The sequence below is a fragment of the Cherax quadricarinatus genome, chromosome 85 (genome assembly GCF_038502225.1).
Source record: "Cherax quadricarinatus isolate ZL_2023a chromosome 85, ASM3850222v1, whole genome shotgun sequence".
NCBI lineage: Eukaryota > Metazoa > Arthropoda > Malacostraca > Decapoda > Parastacidae > Cherax > Cherax quadricarinatus.
Genome location: NC_091376.1, coordinates 10,157,716 through 10,181,004, shown reverse-complemented (window position 1 = coordinate 10,181,004; position 23,289 = coordinate 10,157,716). Strand labels below are relative to the sequence as shown.

General features: G+C 42.7%; 2 protein-coding genes across 4 annotated transcripts in view; both read left to right on the top strand.

Moving 5' to 3' along the window:
- LOC128703154 (A disintegrin and metalloproteinase with thrombospondin motifs 9) overlaps positions 1-23,289 on the top strand; it is a 1,205,378-nt gene that overhangs the window by 577,695 nt on the left and 604,394 nt on the right. The gene's annotated exons all lie outside the window — the stretch shown is intronic.
- On the top strand, positions 21,542-22,272 carry LOC138855201 (uncharacterized). Its single transcript, XM_070103236.1, has 2 exons — positions 21,542-22,142; positions 22,173-22,272. The coding sequence occupies exon 1, from the start codon at positions 21,761-21,763 to the stop codon at positions 22,061-22,063; it is 303 nt and encodes a 100-aa protein (XP_069959337.1). The 5' UTR covers positions 21,542-21,760; the 3' UTR covers positions 22,064-22,142; positions 22,173-22,272.

Here is a 23,289-nt window from a genome sequence, read left to right as displayed (position 1 = left end):
CTTCATGAGTAAAAAACCAAGTGAGACTTGTGATAAATGGATTAAAAAACCGACAAGTTGAAGATTTAAAAACTTAGGCAACATGTGGGAATCTTTATTTAGGAAACGTTTCGCCACACAGTGACTTCATCAGTCCAATACAAATCAGAACGGTGTAAGGAGAGGAGGAGTTTGAGGTAATCAGTCCCTGGAGTCGATGTGTTAAGTCCATCAGTCTTGTAAAATGCACAGCATAGGGCCGTAGACGTGGCTTATATATTGTAGTCAGGTGAGGAGAAGCAGGAGGAGGCGAGGTCATAGTGGTACCATCCACTAGTCGAAGTAGATCTTCGTCCTAAGATTGGACAAGGCTGAAGAATTCTCTGTATCAAGATCCTGTGATGTTGCAGTGTCTGACAGATGTGATAAATGGTTTAAAAACTACAGTATATATGTTTATAAAAGACTACAGTATATAAGCCACGTCCACGGCTCTATGCTGTACAAGATTGATGGACTGAACACATCGACTCCAGGCTGAGGGACTGATTACCTGACGATGAACAGGAAATGAGTGAAATCCTAAAAGAACAGTATGAGTCGGTGTTCAACAACCCACTAAATGACAGCAAGGTATAAAATGCAGAAATATTTTTCACTCTAGAAGAAGGCCGCACAGACCAACTAACTGACATTAGTACAAATTCCATAGATTTCGAAAAAGAAATGGAAAACATGCCCACTCACTCAGCACCTGGACCAGATTCATGGAATGCTCTATTTATAAAGAAATGCAGAGTACCACTAGCACGAGCCCTCAGCATTCTTTGGAGAAAGAGCTTAGATCTATGTGAAATACCGGAGGCCTTAAAGAGTGCAGACATAGCTCCTTTGCATAAGGGAGGTAGTAGAGCACTAGCTAAAAATTACAGACCAGTAGCCCTAACTTCTCACATCATAAAAATCTTCGAAAGAGTGGTGAGACGGTAGGTTACAAATTTCATGGAGCAGCACAACCAACATAACCCGAACCATCATGGTTTTAGAGCAGGACGATCATGTCTGTCACAGCTGCAGAACCATTATGACAGATATTACAACCCAGGAATCCAAATGGCCTGTTATCCCGGGTGTAATGGGAGCAAAATAAACACAGCAGAAAAAGTTTAAACTTATATTATCCTTCACCAATTTAGAACAACAATATGTACACTATGTACAGTGATAAGTATAGTGCACTCCACGGTAAGCAAGGCAGAATAGAAGCCACAAGATAGCAGACCATGCTTCAACCAGCTCTAGAATGGGAATGACAAGGGCAGACAGGAGAGCGGTACCCACATAACCTCTGCGATTGCCAAAACCATCTTCTTATTGGCTAGAACCTGGTCACTAGTTGAACGACGGGGCCCCATCATCAACTCTTAGCAACCTGGTTCGCTGGTTGGGGGAGATAGCCTGTAAATGAGGGTGTGTACATGCGCCGAATAAAGGTTACGTACTCTTTGCATGCCACACCCCCACCCCGAGAAGGCTCAGGATTAGGCTGCCACCTCCCAGTGGTAACCGTGCCGCCATGGCACAAAATGGGACCGCCTTTCCTCTCCACCATCCAACTCTTAGAGCTCAGCTTTTTCTCGTGACCAAAAGCCAAACCCTAAACTTAGAGTGAGACAGCAGTCAGACAGGCTAGCATAGGTCCAAGATACAGGCGGACGGTAGCCCGCATCCCCTCACTAAAAAAAAACCCCACACCAGGGGATAAAAAAAAAGCGTGAAAAGGGGTTACCACAAATAACATCCTAACCTAAATAAGTAAAAATATTAGACTCTAGATAAAGAGTCTGCCAACATATTTTCTTTGCCGGCAATATATTTAATGGAAATATTATAGGGCTGCAGTCTTAGCGTCCAGCGCATGAGCCTTGTGTTGTGGTTCTTCATGGCTTGGAGATATACTAGAGGATTGTGATCACTGTGGACTGTGACCACCTGCGATGTCTGGCCCACATAAACATCGAAATGCTCCAAAGCCAGTACCAGCGCGAGGGCTTCTTTTTCAATGGTAGAGTAAGCCCTCTGATGTGGCTGGAACTTGGCTGAAAAGTATGTTACAGGCTGCAACTCCTCATTCTCGTTTTGTAATAGTACTGCCCCAACCCCAGACTCACAAGCATCAACCTGTAATGAAAAAGGTTTGGAGAAGTCTGGAGACAAGAGAATGGGTGCAGTACACAGTAATCTTTTTGCTTTATTAAAAGTAGTGTTACAGTCTGAGGTCCAATTAAAGGGAACTTGGTGACTGGTAAGAGAAGTAAGAGGGGCTACAATATCTGAGAAATTCTTACAGAATCTTCTGTAAAATCCTATCATGCCTAGGAAATGTTGAAGAGATTTCCTATCATGAGGAACTGGATAATCTTTAATAGCAAAAACTTTAGCAAGTTTAGGTGCAACTTTACCACTACCTACTTCATGGCCTAGAAAAGTGATAGTGGCCTGGCTAAATGAAGATTTAGATAAATTAACTGTTAAATGGGAACTCTTAAAGGTCTCAAAAAGAGCCTTAAGTCTAAGTAGGTGTTGATCCCAAGTATCAGACACCACAGCAATATCATCTAGGTACGCTGCCGTGCCTTCAAGTCCTTTAATAGCCTGATGGATAAGTTTCTGGAATGAAGAGGGGGAATTTTTCATTCCGAAGGGGGTAACTGTGTATTGATAATGACCTCCTGGAATTACGAAGGCAGAGATTTCCTTTGCCTTATCCATCAAAGGTACCTGATAGTAGCCTTTAAGGAGATCTAACTTGGACACAAAAGTCGCCTTACCCACAAAGTCAATTACGTCATCCAGACGAGGAAGAGGGTAAGCATCTGTAATGGTGACCTCGTTCACCTTACGGTAGTCTGTACACATACGAAACCCTCCATCAGCCTTCTTCACAAGGATGCACGGTGAAGCCCATGGACTAGATGACTCCTCCACTAAACCATGCTTTAACAAAAATTCTACTTCCTGCTGAAGTAGCCTTTGCTTTTCAGGATTAGCTCTGTAGGGGGAGAGTTTAATTGGTTTAGAGTTTCCCACATCTACATCATGATAACCTAACGTACATTTTTTCGGCACATCCGAAAAAATATTAGGATATGACTGTAGAAGCTCAGTTAAATTTGTTGCTTGGGTTTCAGATAATCCCTCCATTAAAGGGCTAGAATCCTTGAGGAGGACAGAATTTGAAAGTTTAATATTAATTTCAGAGATAGAGTGCAAAGAATCAGAGTCGTCCTCAGAGGTAGAGGACAAAGTCATTACTGGGACTTTATCTGGTGTATGAAAAGCCTTTATTTGATTAATGTGGTAAGTTTTAGTTTTTGAGGTCTTATCAATGGGAGCTACCACATAATTTACATCAGATAATCTACTTACAATCTGCATAGGTCCCATAAATCTAGCTTTCAAGGTGTGGCCAGGTATAGGTTCCTGCACCAACACCTTGTCTCCTGGATGGAAGGAGCGGAATTGTGCACTTCTGTCATACCTGTTTCATCTTACTTTGAGCTGTCTTTAGGTTAGCCTTGGCTAACTGACGTGCCACCTGCAACCTTGAAGACGGGTTGTAGAGTGTTGAGCTAACGTCTTCTCCCATCCATCCTTCTTTGAGCACCCGAAGAGGACCTCGTACATTGTGCCCAAAGATCAGCTCAAACGGACTATACCCTGTAGACTCTTGCACCGTCTCTCGTACTGAGAACAGCAACAAAGGTAGTGATTCATCCCAGTCTGTAGGAAAGTGCATGCAAAAACTTCTCATCATTGTTTTTAATGTCTGATGGAATCTTTCCAAGGCGCCTTGGGACTGAGGATGATAGGCAGTGGATAAGTTGTGGATTATCCCTAACCTAGTTAATACTTTCCTAAATGCTTTGGCAGTGAAGTTAGTACCTTGATCACTTTGAATAGTTTTAGGAATGCCAAAACAAGAAATGAATTTTGTTAAAGCTTTGAGAATAGCTTTAGTATTAATACTACACATGGGAATTGCTTCAGGATATCTGGTTACTTTATCCATAATCGTAAATAAATATTGATTTCCCGACTTTGACCTAGGTAGTGGACCTACACAATCTATAATTAAATCTGCAAAAGGTTCTCCATCAGCAGGTATAGGTTGGAGAGGTGCAGGTTTAATGGAATGTCCAGGTTTCCCTACTTGCTGACATTCTCGGCAACACCTAATATGATTCTTCACATCTTTCTTTAATTTTGGCCAATAAAATTCTTTTGTGATTCTATACAAGGTTTTTGTAATTCCTAAGTGACCTCCTAATGACGTATTATGAGCTATATTTAATATTTGAGGTCTAAACTTGGTTGGAACCACTAACCTGTCATACAATTGACGGCCCTCTATCTCCTTACCAGTCTCAGTGCAGATCAAATAATTTTTTTTAACTTCATACTTGACCGGATGACCCAAAGAGGATTTACCCATGGCTGCCTCAAAAGCGAATTTTAAAGAAGGGTCCTTTCGTTGTTCCTCCCGGAAGGACAGTCCCTCGGGCATGGAAACAGAGACATCTGGCAATCCTGCAACCTGGGAATAGGAAGGCTTGATCGGGGTCTGTTCACTTGATTTACGAGGCTCCGGCCGGTGTGCCTCATAAAACAACGTGGCTATTCCGAGATCGGAGTCGTCCAAGGACAGGTCAACATTCTCTCCAGACAACCCTTGGGATGTTGCCCGAGTTATGGGCAACACCGGAGAAGAATTAATCATTATAGGTTCAGGACACGAACTAACAGTAGTAATGTTATTACCCAGTAATAACATGGCATCTTTCATGGGAAATCCTTTTGAGACACCTACAGTCAAGTACCCAGTGTAATATTTGCACTGTACATAAATTTTATGCAAAGGAACAATATATAGCTCCTCCAAATGCTTCCAATAAAACAGAGGAATTCAAGGATGTGTTCTCTGAAAGGGGTAATATTCCTTCTGTTACAAGTGAGCAATATGCTCCAGTATCTCTAAAGGTCTTTACTTCAGTTGTTTCTGAGTTTTCCTGAAGGGAAATAAGACTCGTGCAATAATAAGGGGCCATACCTTTTTCTACTTCTCTAGGGGACATGTTACTAGGGATATTAGAGATTTTCCCAATGGGTTGGGGTTTATGGGGGCAGTTGGGACGGATGTGACCTACTTTGTTGCAGAGGAAGCAGACGACAGGCTTGCCCTTTACTCCCTGCTGACATTGCAAATGGTGTCGTTCTGGCTGGTGTCTCTCTGGATACTGTTGTCGAGATGCACCATGAGTAGTTTGCCTCTCCGCAGGTGGACCACATGTTGAGAAGCGTGGCTCACCAGGTGACTTAGTTGGCTGACGTAGACGTTCTCCCTCCGGCTGGCACTTCATTCTCCAAGGTTGACGATCTCTGCTCATGCCAGGCTATTGAAAAGAGAGACGGGACCGCTCGGACAAAGAGCGGTTAGTTTCGAAGGTATCAGCCAACCTGGCTGCCTCCAATGCAGTGGTTAAGTCACGATCCTGCAGAAAGACTCGAACCTCTGGTCCCACAGACTCCAGCAGGTTATCAATCAGAATAAGCTGTACCAGCTCCTCAAAGGTAGACACACCACTTGCTTTATACCAGCTGGTAAAAGCTTTGGTTTGCTGTCTCACAAAGTCCACTAGGAATTGACCAAGCTGCCACCTGCTTAATTTAAAAAGCTTACGGTATTTGGCTGGGATACATGTATATGCTCCCAACACTGTGGTCTTCACTACTTGATAATCAGAAAATTCAGCGTCATTTAATACTGACGTAAATTCCTGTGCCTTACCCAATAATGCTGTATGAACCAACGATGCCCAATGCTGTTCCGGCCACCTCAAGGCTCGAGCCTGATTTTCGAAGCTTTCGAAAAATTGTTCTGGTTCGGCCTCATTGAAGCGGGGAACAAGCTGTACTGCTTTTTGTAAACTAAAATCATTTACAGAATGTGAAAACTGCCTCCTTTCTCTTTCCCTATCAAATTCTTCCCTTGCGAATGCTCTCTGTTCCCTAGTTTGCTCAAGATTGATTTTTGCCAGCTCAAGTGCCAAGGACGCTGATTCACCCTGAGACAACCCAGCTGCACTATACTGACCATTTTGCTCCGTAGGTGTATCATCTTCCTCCTGCGAGAACATTGTAGTTTTTGCCCTAGCTCCCGTAGAGGGAGGAGTCTGATGTGCCATCTCTTCTTCTATAAGTTTGTCAGCAATCAGTGAACGCAGTTGCGCAGCTGTGAGAGTGCGTTTGTATTTAATGCCAATGGAACGAGCAATTTGCCAACAACGCTGTAGGGACAATTTAGGTAGGTTATGCAAAGTATATGCCGACACCAGACGTCTGACTCATCTAGGTGGCATAAGTTATTCGCTATGCACAGTACGATTGCAGAATACGCATACAAGCAAAGCTGACTGCAAAATTCTCCACACCGAACAGGCTAGTAACAACTGACACGCAAAATTTGTAAAGCAATGCCAGACAGCTACACTGTTCTAGAAGATTGACCGTAGCGAAGCGAGCACACCGAACAAGCTAGCAGCGAGCTGTTGAACGATCACACAATAGCAAGGCTGACCATAAAGCAACTGACACGCAAAATTTGTAAAGCGTAGGCAAAGCTAATGCAAAGCCAGACAGCAAGCTGTACAGTGTTCCTGCTACGAGCTTCACCCTAACCTCAACCGTTTCTCTAAGTCCAGCTCCAGCTCTCGGACAGGCTACTGGAAGACGACCAAAACGCAGATGTGATTTACACAGATTTTGCAAAGGCGTTTGACAAACGCGATCATGGAGTGATAACGCACAAAATGAAGGCCATGGGCATTACGGGGAAGGTAGGCAGATGGATTTTCGGTTTCCTAACACACAGAACACAAAAAGTAGTAGTGAACAGGGCAAGATCCAGCATCAGCAAGGTCAAAAGCTCAGTGCCCCAAGGCACTGTCCTGGCACCTCTGCTGTTCCTCATCCTCATAGCAGACAGACAAAAACACCCGGCACACTTTTGTATCATTTGCAGATGTCACTAAAATAAGCATGAAAGTCAGTATGGTAGAGGACACTGAAAAAGTACAGGAAGACATAAACAGGGTTTTCCAGTGGGCAGTGGAAAACAACATGACGTTCAATGGTGATAAGTTCCAGCTGCTTAGGTATGGAAAGAATGAAGAACTCAAAAGGAGCACTATATACAAAACTCAAGGAGGTCACCAAATAGAACGTAAGGAACACGTAAGACCTAGAAATAATTATGTCAGCGGACCTTTCTTTTGAAGATTGAGACACTTATGCAGCATATGGGAATCTTTATTCAGGAAACGTTTCGCCACATTTCTTTTAAAGACCATAACAAGACAAAGATCACGACAGCCAGTAAAATGACTGGGTGGGTATTGAGAACTTTCAAAACAAGGGAAACAATTGTAATAAAGTTGGTAGAATTACCGACAATATGTAAAGTAAAAGGACACAAGTGCAACTAATGTGACATTTTATTGTGGCAACGTTTCGCTCTCCAGGAGCTTTATCAAGCCATTACAAACAATACATGGACACAGAGGGTATATATAGGCTCAGAGTGAGGTGCAATACTAGTGGTAGTGAGGAAATGGTATGGTGATACCGACAAGATGTGGAAAAAGACACTTATGTACAGTTCAGGACATTTATTAAAGGAAACGTTTCGCCACGAGTGGCTTCTTCAGTCCTAATACAGAGAAAACTAAGAAAACATTTATATATATAGTGGCAGGAGTCAGGTGAGGTGTTGCGTGGGTAGAGGTGGTGGTAGTAGTAGTAGTAGTAGTAGTAGTAGTAATAGTAGTAGTAATGGAACTAAGGAGGTGAGGCAAGAGAGGGACCTGCTGGCATCAAGTAACAACAGTTCCCAGGATGGGTAATATCCTCTTGCTTAGTAATTTTGAAATACTGTAACTACCGGATTTTTGCTTTATAGTGTTACTGACAGAAATTAGTGCAGCTTCAATGCATTTTCTCCGTCTTAAGTCGTCTTCTTTAATAACTAGTTTAGCTTCATTGAATTTCATGAGGTGTCCAACATCGTCTCTATGTTGAACACATGCGTTTTTGCGGTCATCATTTCTGCAAGCATTTTTGTGTTCTGCTATCCTAATGTCCAGAGTTCTGGCTGTTTCCCCTACATATACTTTGTCACACCCCCCACATGGTATAGTGTAGATTCCTGCACTTGTGCCAGAATCATGCTTGGGTTTTTGTATCAGGTTCCTAATAGTAGTTGAAGAGCTGGTAGATATTTTAGCCAGTTTTCTGTCAAACATGTTTGAAACATTAGTGGCAACGTTGCTGACCGGTAAAACGATGTAACTTGGAGGCTTTTCTTCAATTTGATAGGTGTTGGTCTTGCTGAGGATACGTGCCGCACGTGTCCTACGTATGAAGTGTAGGGGAAAGTGCAGTGAACTAAAAGAGTTGGTGATGTATGTACATTCTTCTTCGAGGAACTGTGGACTGGAAATTCTGTAGGCTCTCAGAAAGAAGCCAATAACTACCCCTCTTTTAGTTCTTGTGTCATGGTGAGAGAAGAAATGTAGAAGATCGTTCTTGTAGGTAGGCTTCCGGTAGACTTTAGAAGAAAGTTTATTTTCCCCTGTGCGTAAGAGAACGTCGAGAAAAGGTAATTGGTTGTCCTTCTCCTCCTCTAGTGTAAATTTAATAGTAGGTTCCAGAGTGTTGATGGTATTGAGGATGCCCTGTACGTCAAGATTTTTGGGTACAATGACCAAAATATCATCTACGTACCGCATCCATGTAACTGAGCGAGGGATGTTACTGAGGATCCTTCTTGATTCCAGGTCCTCCATATATAAATTGGCAAGAACTGCTTTAGGTTTGAGGACAAGTACAAACAACTCTTCGGACTAGCCATGGGATCCCCCCTTAGTGCAGTTCTTGCCAATTTATATATGGAGGACCTGGAATCAAGAAGGATCCTCAGTAACATCCCTCGCTCAGTTACATGGATGCGGTACGTAGATGATATTTTGGTCATTGTACCCAAAAATCTTGACGTACAGGGCATCCTCAATACCATCAACACTCTGGAACCTACTATTAAATTTACACTAGAGGAGGAGAAGGACAACCAATTACCTTTTCTCGACGTTCTCTTACGCACAGGGGAAAATAAACTTTCTTTTAAAGTCTACCGGAAGCCTACCTACAAGAACGATCTTCTACATTTCTTCTCTCACCATGACACAAGAACTAAAAGAGGGGTAGTTATTGGCTTCTTTCTGAGAGCCTACAGAATTTCCAGTCCACAGTTCCTCGAAGAAGAATGTACATACATCACCAACTCTTTTAGTTCACTGCACTTTCCCCTACACTTCATACGTGACTGTAGGACACGTGCGGCACGTATCCTCAGCAAGACCAACACCTATCAAATTGAAGAAAAGCCTCCAAGTTACATCGTTTTACCGGTCAGCAACGTTGCCACTAATGTTTCAAACATGTTTGACAGAAAGCTGGCTAAAATATCTACCAGCTCTTCAACTACTATTAGGAACCTGATACAAAAACCCAAGCATGATTCTGGCACAAGTGCAGGAATCTACACTATACCATGTGGAGTGTGTGACAAAGTATATGTAGGGGAAACAGCCAGAACTCTGGATATTAGAATAGCAGAACACAAAAATGCTTGTAAGGTAAAAGGACACAAGTGCAACTAATGTGACATTTATTGTGGCAACGTTTCGCTCTTCAGGAGCTTTATCAAGCCATTACCATTACATATTGTCGGTAATTCTACCAACTTTATTACAAAAATGCTTGCAGAAATGATGACCGCAAAAACGCATGTGTTCAACATAGAGACGATGTTGGACACCTCATGAAATTCAATGAAGCTAAACTAGTTATTAAAGAAGACGACTTAAGACGGAGAAAATGCATTGAAGCTGCACTAATTTCTGTCAGTAACACTATAAAGCAAAAATCCGGTAGTTACAGTATTTCAAAATTACTAAGCAAGAGGATATTACCCATCCTGGGAGCTGGTGTTACTTGATGCCAGCAGGTCCCTCTCTTGCCTCACCTCCTTAGTTCCATTACTACTACTACTACTACTACTACTACTACCACCTCTACCCACGCGTCACCTCACCTGACTCCTTCCACTATATATATAAATGTTTTCTTAGTTTTCTCTGTATTAGGACTGAAGAAGCCACTCGTGGCGAAACGTTTCCTTTAATAAATGTCCTGAACTGTACATAAATGTGGTGTACGAATGGTATATAATACCGACAAGATGAGAGTAAGACACATGTGCAACATCTGGGTATCTTTATTGTAGACGTTTCGCCATCCAGTGGCTTTATCAATACAAATTCTAGGACATAACTTGAAGACAGTAGAACTATGTACAGAAGATGAGGTAATCAGTCCCTCAACCTAGGAGTAGGTGCGAACAGCACCTCCAGAATCTCCACGACTATGGTGCTGTTCGCACCTACTCCTAGGTTGAGGGACTGATTACCTCATCTTCTGTACATAGTTCTACTGTCTTCAAGTTATGTCCTGGAATTTGTATTGATAAAGCCACTGGATGGCGAAACGTCTACAATAAAGATTGTAATAAAGTTGGTAGAATTACCGACAATATGTAAAGTAAAAGGACACAAGTGCAACTAATGTGACATTTATTGTGGCAACGTTTCGCTCTCCAGGAGCTTTATCAAGCCATTACAAACAATACATGGACACAGAGGGTATATAAAGGCTCAGAGTGAGGTGAATACTAGTGAGGTACCATTTCGATGTTCACTAGTGGTAGTAGTAGTAGTAGTAGTGGTAGTGACAAAAGTAATGCAATATGGTAGAGCAATTAATTTGTACATGAGTAAAAGGATATAAAAGCTATTACTTGGGTAACATAAAAATAGGTTGGACAAATATAAACTGGAATGAGGCGGCTTGTTTCAGTGTTCACTCTCTGTGCTTTGTGTAGTATAACAGGAGAGACTATGTGATGGCAGGGTTTACTGTTTTCAGGAGGATTCTTGCTAAGACTTCGGAGATGGTGAAGCTGCCGTTGTTTTGTTTAATTGTATTTGAAACAGCGATCAGTGCTGATTCAAGGCACTTGCGTGTGCGGAAATTAGTTTCTTTTATCACTAATTGGGCGTCTCTGAATCATCTTATGAAATTCAGAGACGCCCAATTAGTGATAAAAGAAACTAATTTCCGCACACGCAAGTGCCTTGAATCAGCATTGATCGCTGTTTCAAATACAATTAAACAAAACAACGGCAGCTTCACCATCTCCGAAGTCTTAGCAAGAATCCTCCTGAAAACAGTAAACCCTGCCATCACATAGTCTCTCCTGTTATACTACACAAAGCACAGAGAGTGAACACTGAAACAAGCCGCCTCATTCCAGTTTATATTTGTCCAACCTATTTTTATGTTACCCAAGTAATAGCTTTTATATCCTTTTACTCATGTACAAATTAATTGCTCTACCATATTGCATTACTTTTGTCACTACCACTACTACTACTACTACTACCACTAGTGAACATCGAAATGGTACCTCACTAGTATTCACCTCACTCTGAGCCTTTATATACCCTCTGTGTCCATGTATTGTTTGTAATGGCTTGATAAAGCTCCTGGAGAGCGAAACGTTGCCACAATAAATGTCACATTAGTTGCACTTGTGTCCTTTTACTTTACATACAATAAAGATACCCAGATGTGAACATTAAAATGGTATACCCAGATGTTGCACATGTGTCTTACTCTGTACATAAGTGTCTTTTTCCACAACTAGTGGTAGTAGTAGTAGTAGTGACAAAAGTTGTAGTGGTAGTAGTAATACAATATGGTAGAACAATTAATTCGTACATGAGTAAAAAGGATATAAAAGCTATTACTTGGGTAATTGGGTAACATAAAATTAGGTTGGACAAATATAGACTGGATAGAGGCAGCCTGTTTCAGTGTTCACTCTGTAATGTGCTTTGTGCAGTATAACAGGAGAGACTATGTGATGGCAGGGTTTACTGTTTTCAGGAGGATTCTTGCTAAGACTTCAGAGATGGTGAAGCTGCCGTTGTTTTGTTTAATTGTATTCGAAACAGCGATCAGTGCTGATTCGAGGCACTTGCGTCTACGGAAGTTAGTTTCTTTGATCACTAATTGGGCGTCCCTGAATTTCATGAGATGAGTGGTGGAATTTCGGTGTTGTACACAGGCGTTATTCAAGTTATCGTTCCTACATGCGTAAATGTGTTCATTGAGGCGGGTGTCGAGGTTTCTTGCTGTTTCACCAACGTAAATCTTGGTAGATGAATGGTTCTGAGAACCGACATGTTGTCACAGCCTCCACAGGGTATAGTGTAAACTCCTGCGTTGACTGGTTCGTGGTGCTTTGATTTTGTCCTGGTTAGATCCTTTATTGAAGTGCTAGAAGCGATGGCGACTCTGGTGTTAGCTTGTGAAAGTACTTTTGAGACGTTTAGTGCAACCTGGCTGTTGGGAAGAATTATAACTTTGTGATGAATGGTTTGAAAAACCGACAAGTTGAAGATTGAGACACTTATGCAGCATATGGGAATCTTTATTCAGGAAACGTTTCGCCACACAGTGGCTTCATCAGTCCAATACAAAGAGGAAGGCGTAAGGAGAGGAGGAGAATGAGGTAATCAGTCCCTCAGCCTGGAGTCGATGTGTTCAGTCCATCAATCTTGTAGAATGTACAGCATAGGGCCGTAGACGTGGCTTATATACTGTAGTGAGGTGACCTCACTACAGTATATAAGCCACGTCTACGGCCCTATGCTGTACATTCTACAAGATTGATGGACTGAACACATCGACTCCAGGCTGAGGGACTGATTACCTCATTCTCCTCCTCTCCTTACGCCTTCCTCTTTGTATTGGACTGATGAAGCCACTGTGTGGCGAAACGTTTCCTGAATAAAGATTCCCATATGCTGCATAAGTGTCTCAATCTTCAATTATAACTTTGTTGGGAGTGGTGTTGGTGCGTGGAGAATTAATGATCTGAAGAGCTCTTTTCTTGCAGTCTTTGATGAAAAAGGAAGGAAAATGTAACTCAGTGAATGTTTGGTGAATGTATGAACATTCCTCGGCAGAGGTTGTTTTGATAAGGACCTGCCTCGCATGGGCCAGTAGGCCTTCTACAGTGTTCCTCCATTCTTATGTTCTTATGACATTCCTCAGGTCACGTGCGTCACACCTCACTCTCCGCCTATATATAATGTCTTTCTACCTCTGTATGTTAGAAATGATCAAGGTCCCACGAATTTACGAATTTACGAATTTATTAACTTTTTTCACTAAGGTATTTGAGGAGGTAGATCATGGTAATGAATATGATATTGTGTATATGGACTTCAGTAAGGCTTTTGACAGGGTCCCACATCAGAGACTATTGAGGAAAATTAAAGCACATGGAATAGGAGGAGAAATTTTTTCCTGGATAGAGGCATGGTTGACAAATAGGCAGCAGAGAGTTTGCATAAATGGGGAGAAATCAGAGTGGGGAAGCGTCACGAGCGGTGTTCCACAGGGGTCAGTGTTGGGCCCCCTGCTGTTCACAATCTACATAAACGACATAGATGAGGGCATAAAGAGCGACATCGGCAAGTTTGCCGATGACACCAAAATAGGCCGTCGAATTCATTCTGACGAGGACATTCGAGCACTCCAGGAAGATTTGAATAGACTGATGCAGTGGTCGGAGAAGTGGCAGATGCAGTTTAATATAGACAAATGCAAAGTTCTAAATGTTGGACAGGACAATAACCATGCCACATATAAACTAAATAATGTGGATCTTAATATTACGGATTGCGAAAAAGATTTAGGAGTTCTGGTTAGCAGTAATCTGAAACCAAGACAACAGTGCATAAGTGTTCGCAATAAAGCTAATAGAATCCTTGGCTTCATATCAAGAAGCATAAATAATAGGAGTCCTCAGGTTGTTCTTCAACTCTATACATCCTTGGTTAGGCCTCATTTAGATTATGCTGCACAGTTTTGGTCACCGTATTACAGAATGGATATAAATTCTCTGGAAAATGTACAAAGGAGGATGACAAAGTTGATCCCATGTATCAGAAACCTTCCCTATGAGGATAGACTAAGGGCCCTGAAACTGCACTCTCTAGAAAGACGTAGAATTAGGGGGGATATGATTGAGGTGTATAAATGGAAGACAGGAATAAATAAAGGGGATGTAAATAGTGTGCTGAAAATATCTAGCTTAGACAGGACTCGCAGCAATGGTTTTAAGTTGGAAAAATTCAGATTCAGGAAGGATATAGGAAAGTACTGGTTTGGTAATAGAGTTGTGGATGAGTGGAACAAACTCCCAAATACCGTTATAGAGGCCAGAACGTTGTGTAGCTTTAAAAATAGGTTGGATAAATACATGAGTAGATGTGGGTGGGTGTGAGTTAGACCTGATAGCTTGTGCTACCAGGTCGGTTGCCGTGTTCCTCCCTTAAGTCAATGTGACCTGACCTGACTAGGTTGGGTGCATTGGCTTAAGCCGGTAGGAGACTTGGACCTGCCTCGCATGGGCCAGTAGGCCTTCTGCAGTGTTCCTTCGTTCTTATGTTCTTATGTTCTTATGTGTCTTTCTAAACCATGATAATATATACCTGGAAGGTACTCGAGGGCTTGGTCCCAAATCTGCACACTACCATAACAACATACTGGAGTGAGAGATATGGAAGGAAGTGTAAAATAAACCCAGTGAGGAGCAGGGGTGCGGTGGGCACAATAAGGGAACACTGTATCAACATCCGGGGTCCCAGACTTTTGAACATCTTACCAAAAGATATCAGAAACACTGCTGGAACAAGTGTTGAAGCCTTCAAGAGGAAACTGGACAAGTATCTTCACCAGGTGCAAGATCAACCAGGCTGTGATGGATATGTGGGGCAGCGGGCCTCCAGCAGCAACAGCCTGGTTGACCAGGCGAGCACCAGACGAGCCTGACCGGACTCAGAGAGTAGATATACTCTCGAAATTCTTCAAAGGTATATCAAAGGTATACCTCAAACTCCTCTCCTTACACCTTTCTGCTTTGTACTGGACTGATGAAGCCTTCATAAGCTTCCAGCGCTATCACCACTATCAACACTACAACAGCTTCCAGCACCATCACCGCTGTCAACACTACAACAGCTTCCAGCACTATCAACACTACAACAGCTTCCACCACTATCAACACTACAACAGCTTCCAGCACTATCACCACTATCAACACCATCCACACTGCAACAGATTCCACCACCACCATTATCAACATTATCACCATCAACACTACAACAGATTCCACCACTATCAACACTGTCACCACCATCAACACTACAACAGATTCTTCCACTATCACCATCAACACTACAACAGATTCCACCACCACTATCAACACTATCACCATCAACACTACAACAGATTCCACCACTATCACCACCATCAACACTACAACAGATTCCACCACTATCAACACTATCACCACCATCAGCACTACAACAGATTCCACCACCACTATCAACACTATCACCACCATCAACACTACAACAGATTCCACCACCACTATCAACACTATCACCACCATCAACACTACAACAGATTCCACCACTATCAACACTATCACCACCATCAACACTACAACAGATTCCACCACCACTATCAACACTATCACCATCAACACTACAACAGATTCCACCACCACTATCAACACTTTCACCATCATCAACACTACAACAGATTCCACCACCACTATCAACACTATCACCACCAACACTACAACAGATTCCACCACCACCACTATCAACACTATCACCACCATCAACACTACAACAGATTCCACCACCACTATCAACACTATCACCACCATCAACACTACAACAGATTCCACCACCACTATCAACACTATCACCACCATCAACACTACAAAAGATTCCACCACCACCACTATCAACACTATCACCACCATCAACACTACAACAGATTCCACCACCACTATCAACACTATCACCACCATCAACACTACAACAGATTCCACCACCACTATCAACACTATCACCACCATCAACACTACAAAAGATTCCACCACCACCACTATCAACACTATCACCGTCAACACTACAACAGATTCCACCACCACCACTATCAACACTATCACCATCAACACTACAACAGATTCCACCACCACCACTATCAACACTATCACCACCATCAACACTACAACAGATTCCACCACCACCACTATCAACACTATCACCACCATCAACACTACAACAGATTCCACCACCACCACTATCAACACTATCACCACCATCAACACTACAACAGATTCCACCACCATCACTATCAACACTATCACCATCAACACTACAACAGATTCCACCACCACTATCAACACTATCACCACCATCAACACTACAAAAGATTCCACCACCACCACTATCAACACTATCACCACCATCAACACTACAACAGATTCCACCACCACTATCAACACTATCACCACCATCAACACTACAACAGATTCCACTACCACTATCAACACTATCACCACCATCAACACTACAACAGATTCCACCACCACTATCAACACTATCACCATCATCAACACTACAACAGATTCCACCACCACTATCAACACTATCACCACCATCAACACTACAACAGATTCCACCACCACCACTATCAACACTATCACCACCATCAACACTACAACAGATTCCACCACCACCACTATCAACACTATCACCACCATCAACACTACAACAGATTCCACCACCACCACTATCAACACTATCACTACCACCAACACTACAACAGATTACACCATCACTATCAACACTATCACCACCATCAACACTACAACAGATTCCACCACCACCACTATCAACACTATCACCAACACTACAACAGATTCCACCACCACCACTATCAACACTATCATCAACACTACAACAGATTCCACCACCACCACTATCAACACTATCACTACCATCAACACTACAACAGATTACACCATCACTATCAACACTATCACCACCAACACTACAACAGATTCCACCACCACCACTATCAACACTATCACTACCATCAACACTACAACAGATTACACCATCACTATCAACACTATCACCACCAACACTACAACAGATTCCACCACCACCACTGTCAACACTATCACTACCATCAACACTACAACAGATTACACCATCACTATCAACACTATCACCACCATCAACAGATTCCACCACCACCACTATCAACACTATCACCACCATCAACAGATTCCACCACCACCACTATCAACACTATCACCACCGTCAACACCACAACAACTTCCAACACTTTCAATACACAGTTCAGGTATTATATTCCAACTCACCTTAATTATTGTATGTAGTATATTGTGTTGAAGTCGACAGTAAACAATTTTATTAAGTCTTCGATATTCATGAGAGTAAAACAGACTTTGATAAATAAAATCGTTTACTAATACAAAATGTATCGAATTGTGTTTTTGTGTTATATTTGTTTCATCGTTGTGCTTCAACGACTGGAAAACCAACGAGAGGATCGGCTCAAGGAGCAAAGGGATAAGATCCACTGTCTCGTTTACGAAAGACAAACGGCCCTTGAATCTTGGTACCAAACACTGATTCACCAAATATATGGACGAGAGCCATACAAACCATCAGAACAGTGTTCTGAATCCTGGATAAACGTCCCAATACTGAGTTCCATGGCCCACAGTTCTTGTTTAATGGACGAAATAATGACTTTGAAAAATACTCTGCAGAAAATGAGTTTATCTCAGAAAGAACGAGGAATGCCATGGTTGCAAGATGTTGGTCTGATGGCACTGTTCCTTGCTTTGTTCTTTATTTATTTTTTATGGACCGACGACGAGGAACGTCTCCCTGAGGACGAGGAAGAAAGTCTCCCTGAGGACGAGGAAGAAAGTCTCCCTGAGGACGACGAAGAAAGTCTCCCTGAGGACGACGAAGAAAGTCTCCCTGAGGACGACGAAGAAAGTCTCCCTGAGGACGACGAAGAAAGTCTCCCTGAGGACGACGAAGAAAGTCTCCCTGAGGACGACGAAGAAAGTCTCCCTGAGGACGACGAAGAAAGTCTCCCTGAGGACGACGAAGAAAGTCTCCCTGAGGACGACGAAGAAAGTCTCCCTGAGGACGACGAAGAAAGTCTCTCTGAGGACGACGAAGAAAGTCTCCCTGAGGACGACGAAGAAAGTCTCTCTGAGGACGACGAAGAAAGTCTCCATGAGGACGCTGAGGAACGTCTCCCTGAGGACGACGAAGAAAGTCTCCCTGAGGACGACGAAGAAAGTCTCCCTGAGGACGACGAAGAAAGTCTCCCTGAGGACGACGAAGAAAGTCTCCCTGAGGACGACGAAGAAAGTCTCCCTGAGGACGAGGAAGAAAGTCTCCCTGAGGACGAGGAAGAAAGTCTCCCTGAGGACGAGGAAGAAAGTCTCCCTGAGGACGAGGAAGAAAGTCTCCCTGAGGACGAGGAAGAAAGTCTCCCTGAGGACGAGGAAGAAAGTCTCCCTGAGGACGACGAAGAAAGTCTCCCTGAGGACGACGAAGAAAGTCTCCCTGAGGACGACGAAGAAAGTCTCCCTGAGGACGAGGAAGAAAGTCTCCCTGAGGACGACGAAGAAAGTCTCCCTGAGGACGACGAAGAAAGTCTCCCTGAGGACGACGAAGAAAGTCTCCCTGAGGACGACGAAGAAAGTCTCCCTGAGGACGACGAAGAAAGTCTCCCTGAGGACGACGAAGAAAGTCTCCCTGAGGACGACGAAGAAAGTCTCCCTGAGGACGACGAAGAAAGTCTCCCTGAGGACGACGAAGAAAGTCTCTCTGAGGACGACGAAGAAAGTCTCCCTGAGGACGACGAAGAAAGTCTCTCTGAGGACGACGAAGAAAGTCTCCATGAGGACGCTGAGGAACGTCTCCCTGAGGACGACGAGGAATACATGATCTTTCGTATGTCGATGATCAAACTTAACGAAACGTACGATTACGAAAGTTGTCTTCAGAGATTTGTCCATGTTAGAAACATTTTGAGGAAAATACAACGTGAAAACTACAATACCGTGTTTGACGATGAGGGCGACGAAGACTGTGTCTCCTATTACGACGAGGAGTCTCAGTCCTATTACGACGAGGAGTCTCAGGCCTATTACGACGAGGGGTCTCAGGCCTATTACGACGAGGAGTCTCAGTCCTATTACAATGGGGAGTCTCTCTCCTATTTGAATGAAAAATGTCTTTCATAAGACGATAATGAATGTTCCTCCAAGGAAGACTAAGATGAAGGAGAGTGAAGTGACCACCCGGCAGTAGGACAGTGGTGAGGTGACCACCCGGCAGTAGGACAGTGGTGAGGTGACGACCCGACAGTGGTGAAGGGTGTGTGTGTGTGTGTGTGTGTGTGTTTGTTTTGATATTATTATTATTATTATTATTATTATTATTATTATTATTATTATTATTATTATTATTACTGTCTTGACTAATTGCCTACGTTTGTGTATGCCTACGTTATCTTAACTGCTTCATCCACTAACTTCAATTGCCTCCCTCCACTATTTTTGCTACTTTCCACAACTGTCTTAGCTGTTACTCTCCATCTTAAGTACTTCCCTACATCATCTTACCTCCTCTCCTACACTTAGCTACTTCCCTCAACAACCTTATCTACTTCCTTCTACAGTAGTATCTTCATTATTACTTTCCGACCTCTTGGCTACTTCCCTCCTGGTATATCTGAGCTAACTTTCAAACATCTTAACTACTTTCAGTCACAGCTACTTTCCTCCACCATTCGAGCTTTCCTCTATCACTTAAATTACTTTCCCTCAACTTCTTAGTTACTTCGCCATGTTAATTACTTTCATTATCTTAGCAACTTATTTTCACCATCCTCGATACTTCCCTCGACTATCATAGTTACTTCCTTCTTTATCTTGACTACTTTCTTACGTCACTGCCTCAATTATCACCACCTATTGTTACGTCTACATTCACAACTACTATTTCCATCACTACCACCTTTACTACTACGACTACTACCACATTCACTATTACCACCAAAACCACTTCCCAGTACCACATTTACTATTACTACTATTACTACATCTGTTACTACTTAAAATCACATCCAATACTACCTACCACCATTTTAACAATGACTATTACTGCTACCAACATGAAAACTTCAACCACTATCACCACCACCAAACTCCCAACAACTTCCATCAATGTCAGCACTACCACCACAATCGACACTAAAATAACTTCCCCCACAACCAGCACTACCACCACTATCAACACTACCAACAACTTCCACCACCTGCAGCAGTACTACGACTATTAACACTACAATAGTTTCCAGCACTACCACCACTACTACAATTTCCACTACCACTATCAACACTACAACAACTAACAGCACTGTCACTACCATCATCACTACAACAATTCCCATCACTATCACCACCGTCAACACCACAACAACTTCCAACACTTTCAATACACAGTTCAGGTATAATATTCCAACTCACCTTAATTATTGTATGTAGTATATTGTGTTGAAGTCGACAGTAAACAATTTTATTAAGTCTTCGATATTCATGAGAGTAAAACAGACTTTGATAAATAAAATCGTTTACTAATACAAAATGTATCGAATTGTGTTTTTGTGTTATATTTGTTTCATCGTTGTGCTTCAACGACTGGAAAACCAACGAGAGGATCGGCTCAAGGAGCAAAGGGATAAGATCCACTGTCTCGTTTACGAAAGACAAACGGCCCTTGAATCTTGGTACCAAACACTGATTCACCAAATATATGGACGAGAGCCATACAAACCATCAGAACAGTGTTCTGAATCCTGGATAAACGTCCCAATACTGAGTTCCATGGCCCACAGTTCTTGTTTAATGGACGAAATAATGACTTTGAAAAATACTCTGCAGAAAATGAGTTTATCTCAGAAAGAACGAGGAATGCCATTGTTGCAAGATGTTGGTCTGATGGCACTGTTCCTTGCTTTGTTCTTTATTTATTTTTTATGGACCGACGACGAGGAACGTCTCCCTGAGGACGAGGAAGAAAGTCTCCCTGAGGACGAGGAAGAAAGTCTCCCTGAGGACGAGGAAGAAAGTCTCCCTGAGGACGAGGAAGAAAGTCTCCCTGAGGACGAGGAAGAAAGTCTCCCTGAGGACGAGGAAGAAAGTCTCCCTGAGGACGACGAAGAAAGTCTCCCTGAGGACGACGAAGAAAGTCTCCCTGAGGACGACGAAGAAAGTCTCCCTGAGGACGACGAAGAAAGTCTCCCTGAGGACGACGAAGAAAGTCTCCCTGAGGACGACGAAGAAAGTCTCCCTGAGGACGACGAAGAAAGTCTCCCTGAGGACGACGAAGAAAGTCTCCCTGAGGACGACGAAGAAAGTCTCCCTGAGGACGACGAAGAAAGTCTCCCTGAGGACGACGAAGAAAGTCTCCCTGAGGACGACGAAGAAAGTCTCTCTGAGGACGACGAAGAAAGTCTCCCTGAGGACGACGAAGAAAGTCTCTCTGAGGACGACGAAGAAAGTCTCCTTGAGGACGCTGAGGAACGTCTCCCTGAGGACGACGAGGAATACATGATCTTTCGTATGTCGATGATCAAACTTAACGAAACGTACGATTACGAAAGTTGTCTTCAGAGATTTGTCCACGTTAGAAACATTTTGAGGAAAATACAACGTGAAAACTACAATACCGTGTTTGACGATGAGGGCGACGAAGACTGTGTCTCCTATTACGACGAGGAGTCTCAGTCCTATTACGACGAGGAGTCTCAGGCCTATTACGACGAGGGGTCTCAGGCCTATTACGACGAGGAGTCTCAGTCCTATTACAATGGGGAGTCTCTCTCCTATTTGAATGAAAAATGTCTTTCATAAGACGATAATGAATGTTCCTCCAAGGAAGACTAAGATGAAGGAGAGTGAAGTGACCACCCGGCAGTAGGACAGTGGTGAGGTGACCACCCGGCAGTAGGACAGTGGTGAGGTGACGACCCGACAGTGGTGAAGGGTGTGTGTGTGTGTGTGTGTGTGTGTTTGTTTTGATATTATTATTATTATTATTATTATTATTATTATTATTATTATTATTATTATTACTGTCTTGACTAATTGCCTACGTTTGTGTATGCCTACGTTATCTTAACTGCTTCATCCACTAACTTCAATTGCCTCCCTCCACTATTTTTGCTACTTTCCACAACTGTCTTAGCTGTTACTCTCCATCTTAAGTACTTCCCTACATCATCTTACCTCCTCTCCTACACTTAGCTACTTCCCTCAACAACCTTATCTACTTCCTTCTACAGTAGTATCTTCATTATTACTTTCCGACCTCTTGGCTACTTCCCTCCTGGTATATCTGAGCTAACTTTCAAACATCTTAACTACTTTCAGTCACAGCTACTTTCCTCCACCATTCGAGCTTTCCTCTATCACTTAAATTACTTTCCCTCAACTTCTTAGTTACTTCGCCATGTTAATTACTTTCATTATCTTAGCAACTTATTTTCACCATCCTCGATACTTCCCTCGACTATCATAGTTACTTCCTTCTTTATCTTGACTACTTTCTTACGTCACTGCCTCAATTATCACCACCTATTGTTACGTCTACATTCACAACTACTATTTCCATCACTACCACCTTTACTACTACGACTACTACCACATTCACTATTACCACCAAAACCACTTCCCAGTACCACATTTACTATTACTACTATTACTACATCTGTTACTACTTAAAATCACATCCAATACTACCTACCACCATTTTAACAATGACTATTACTGCTACCAACATGAAAACTTCAACCACTATCACCACCACCAAACTCCCAACAACTTCCATCAATGTCAGCACTACCACCACAATCGACACTAAAATAACTTCCCCCACAACCAGCACTACCACCACTATCAACACTACCAACAACTTCCACCACCTGCAGCAGTACTACGACTATTAACACTACAATAGTTTCCAGCACTACCACCACTACTACAATTTCCACTACCACTATCAACACTACAACAACTAACAGCACTGTCACTACCATCATCACTACAACAATTCCCATCACTATCACCACCGTCAACAC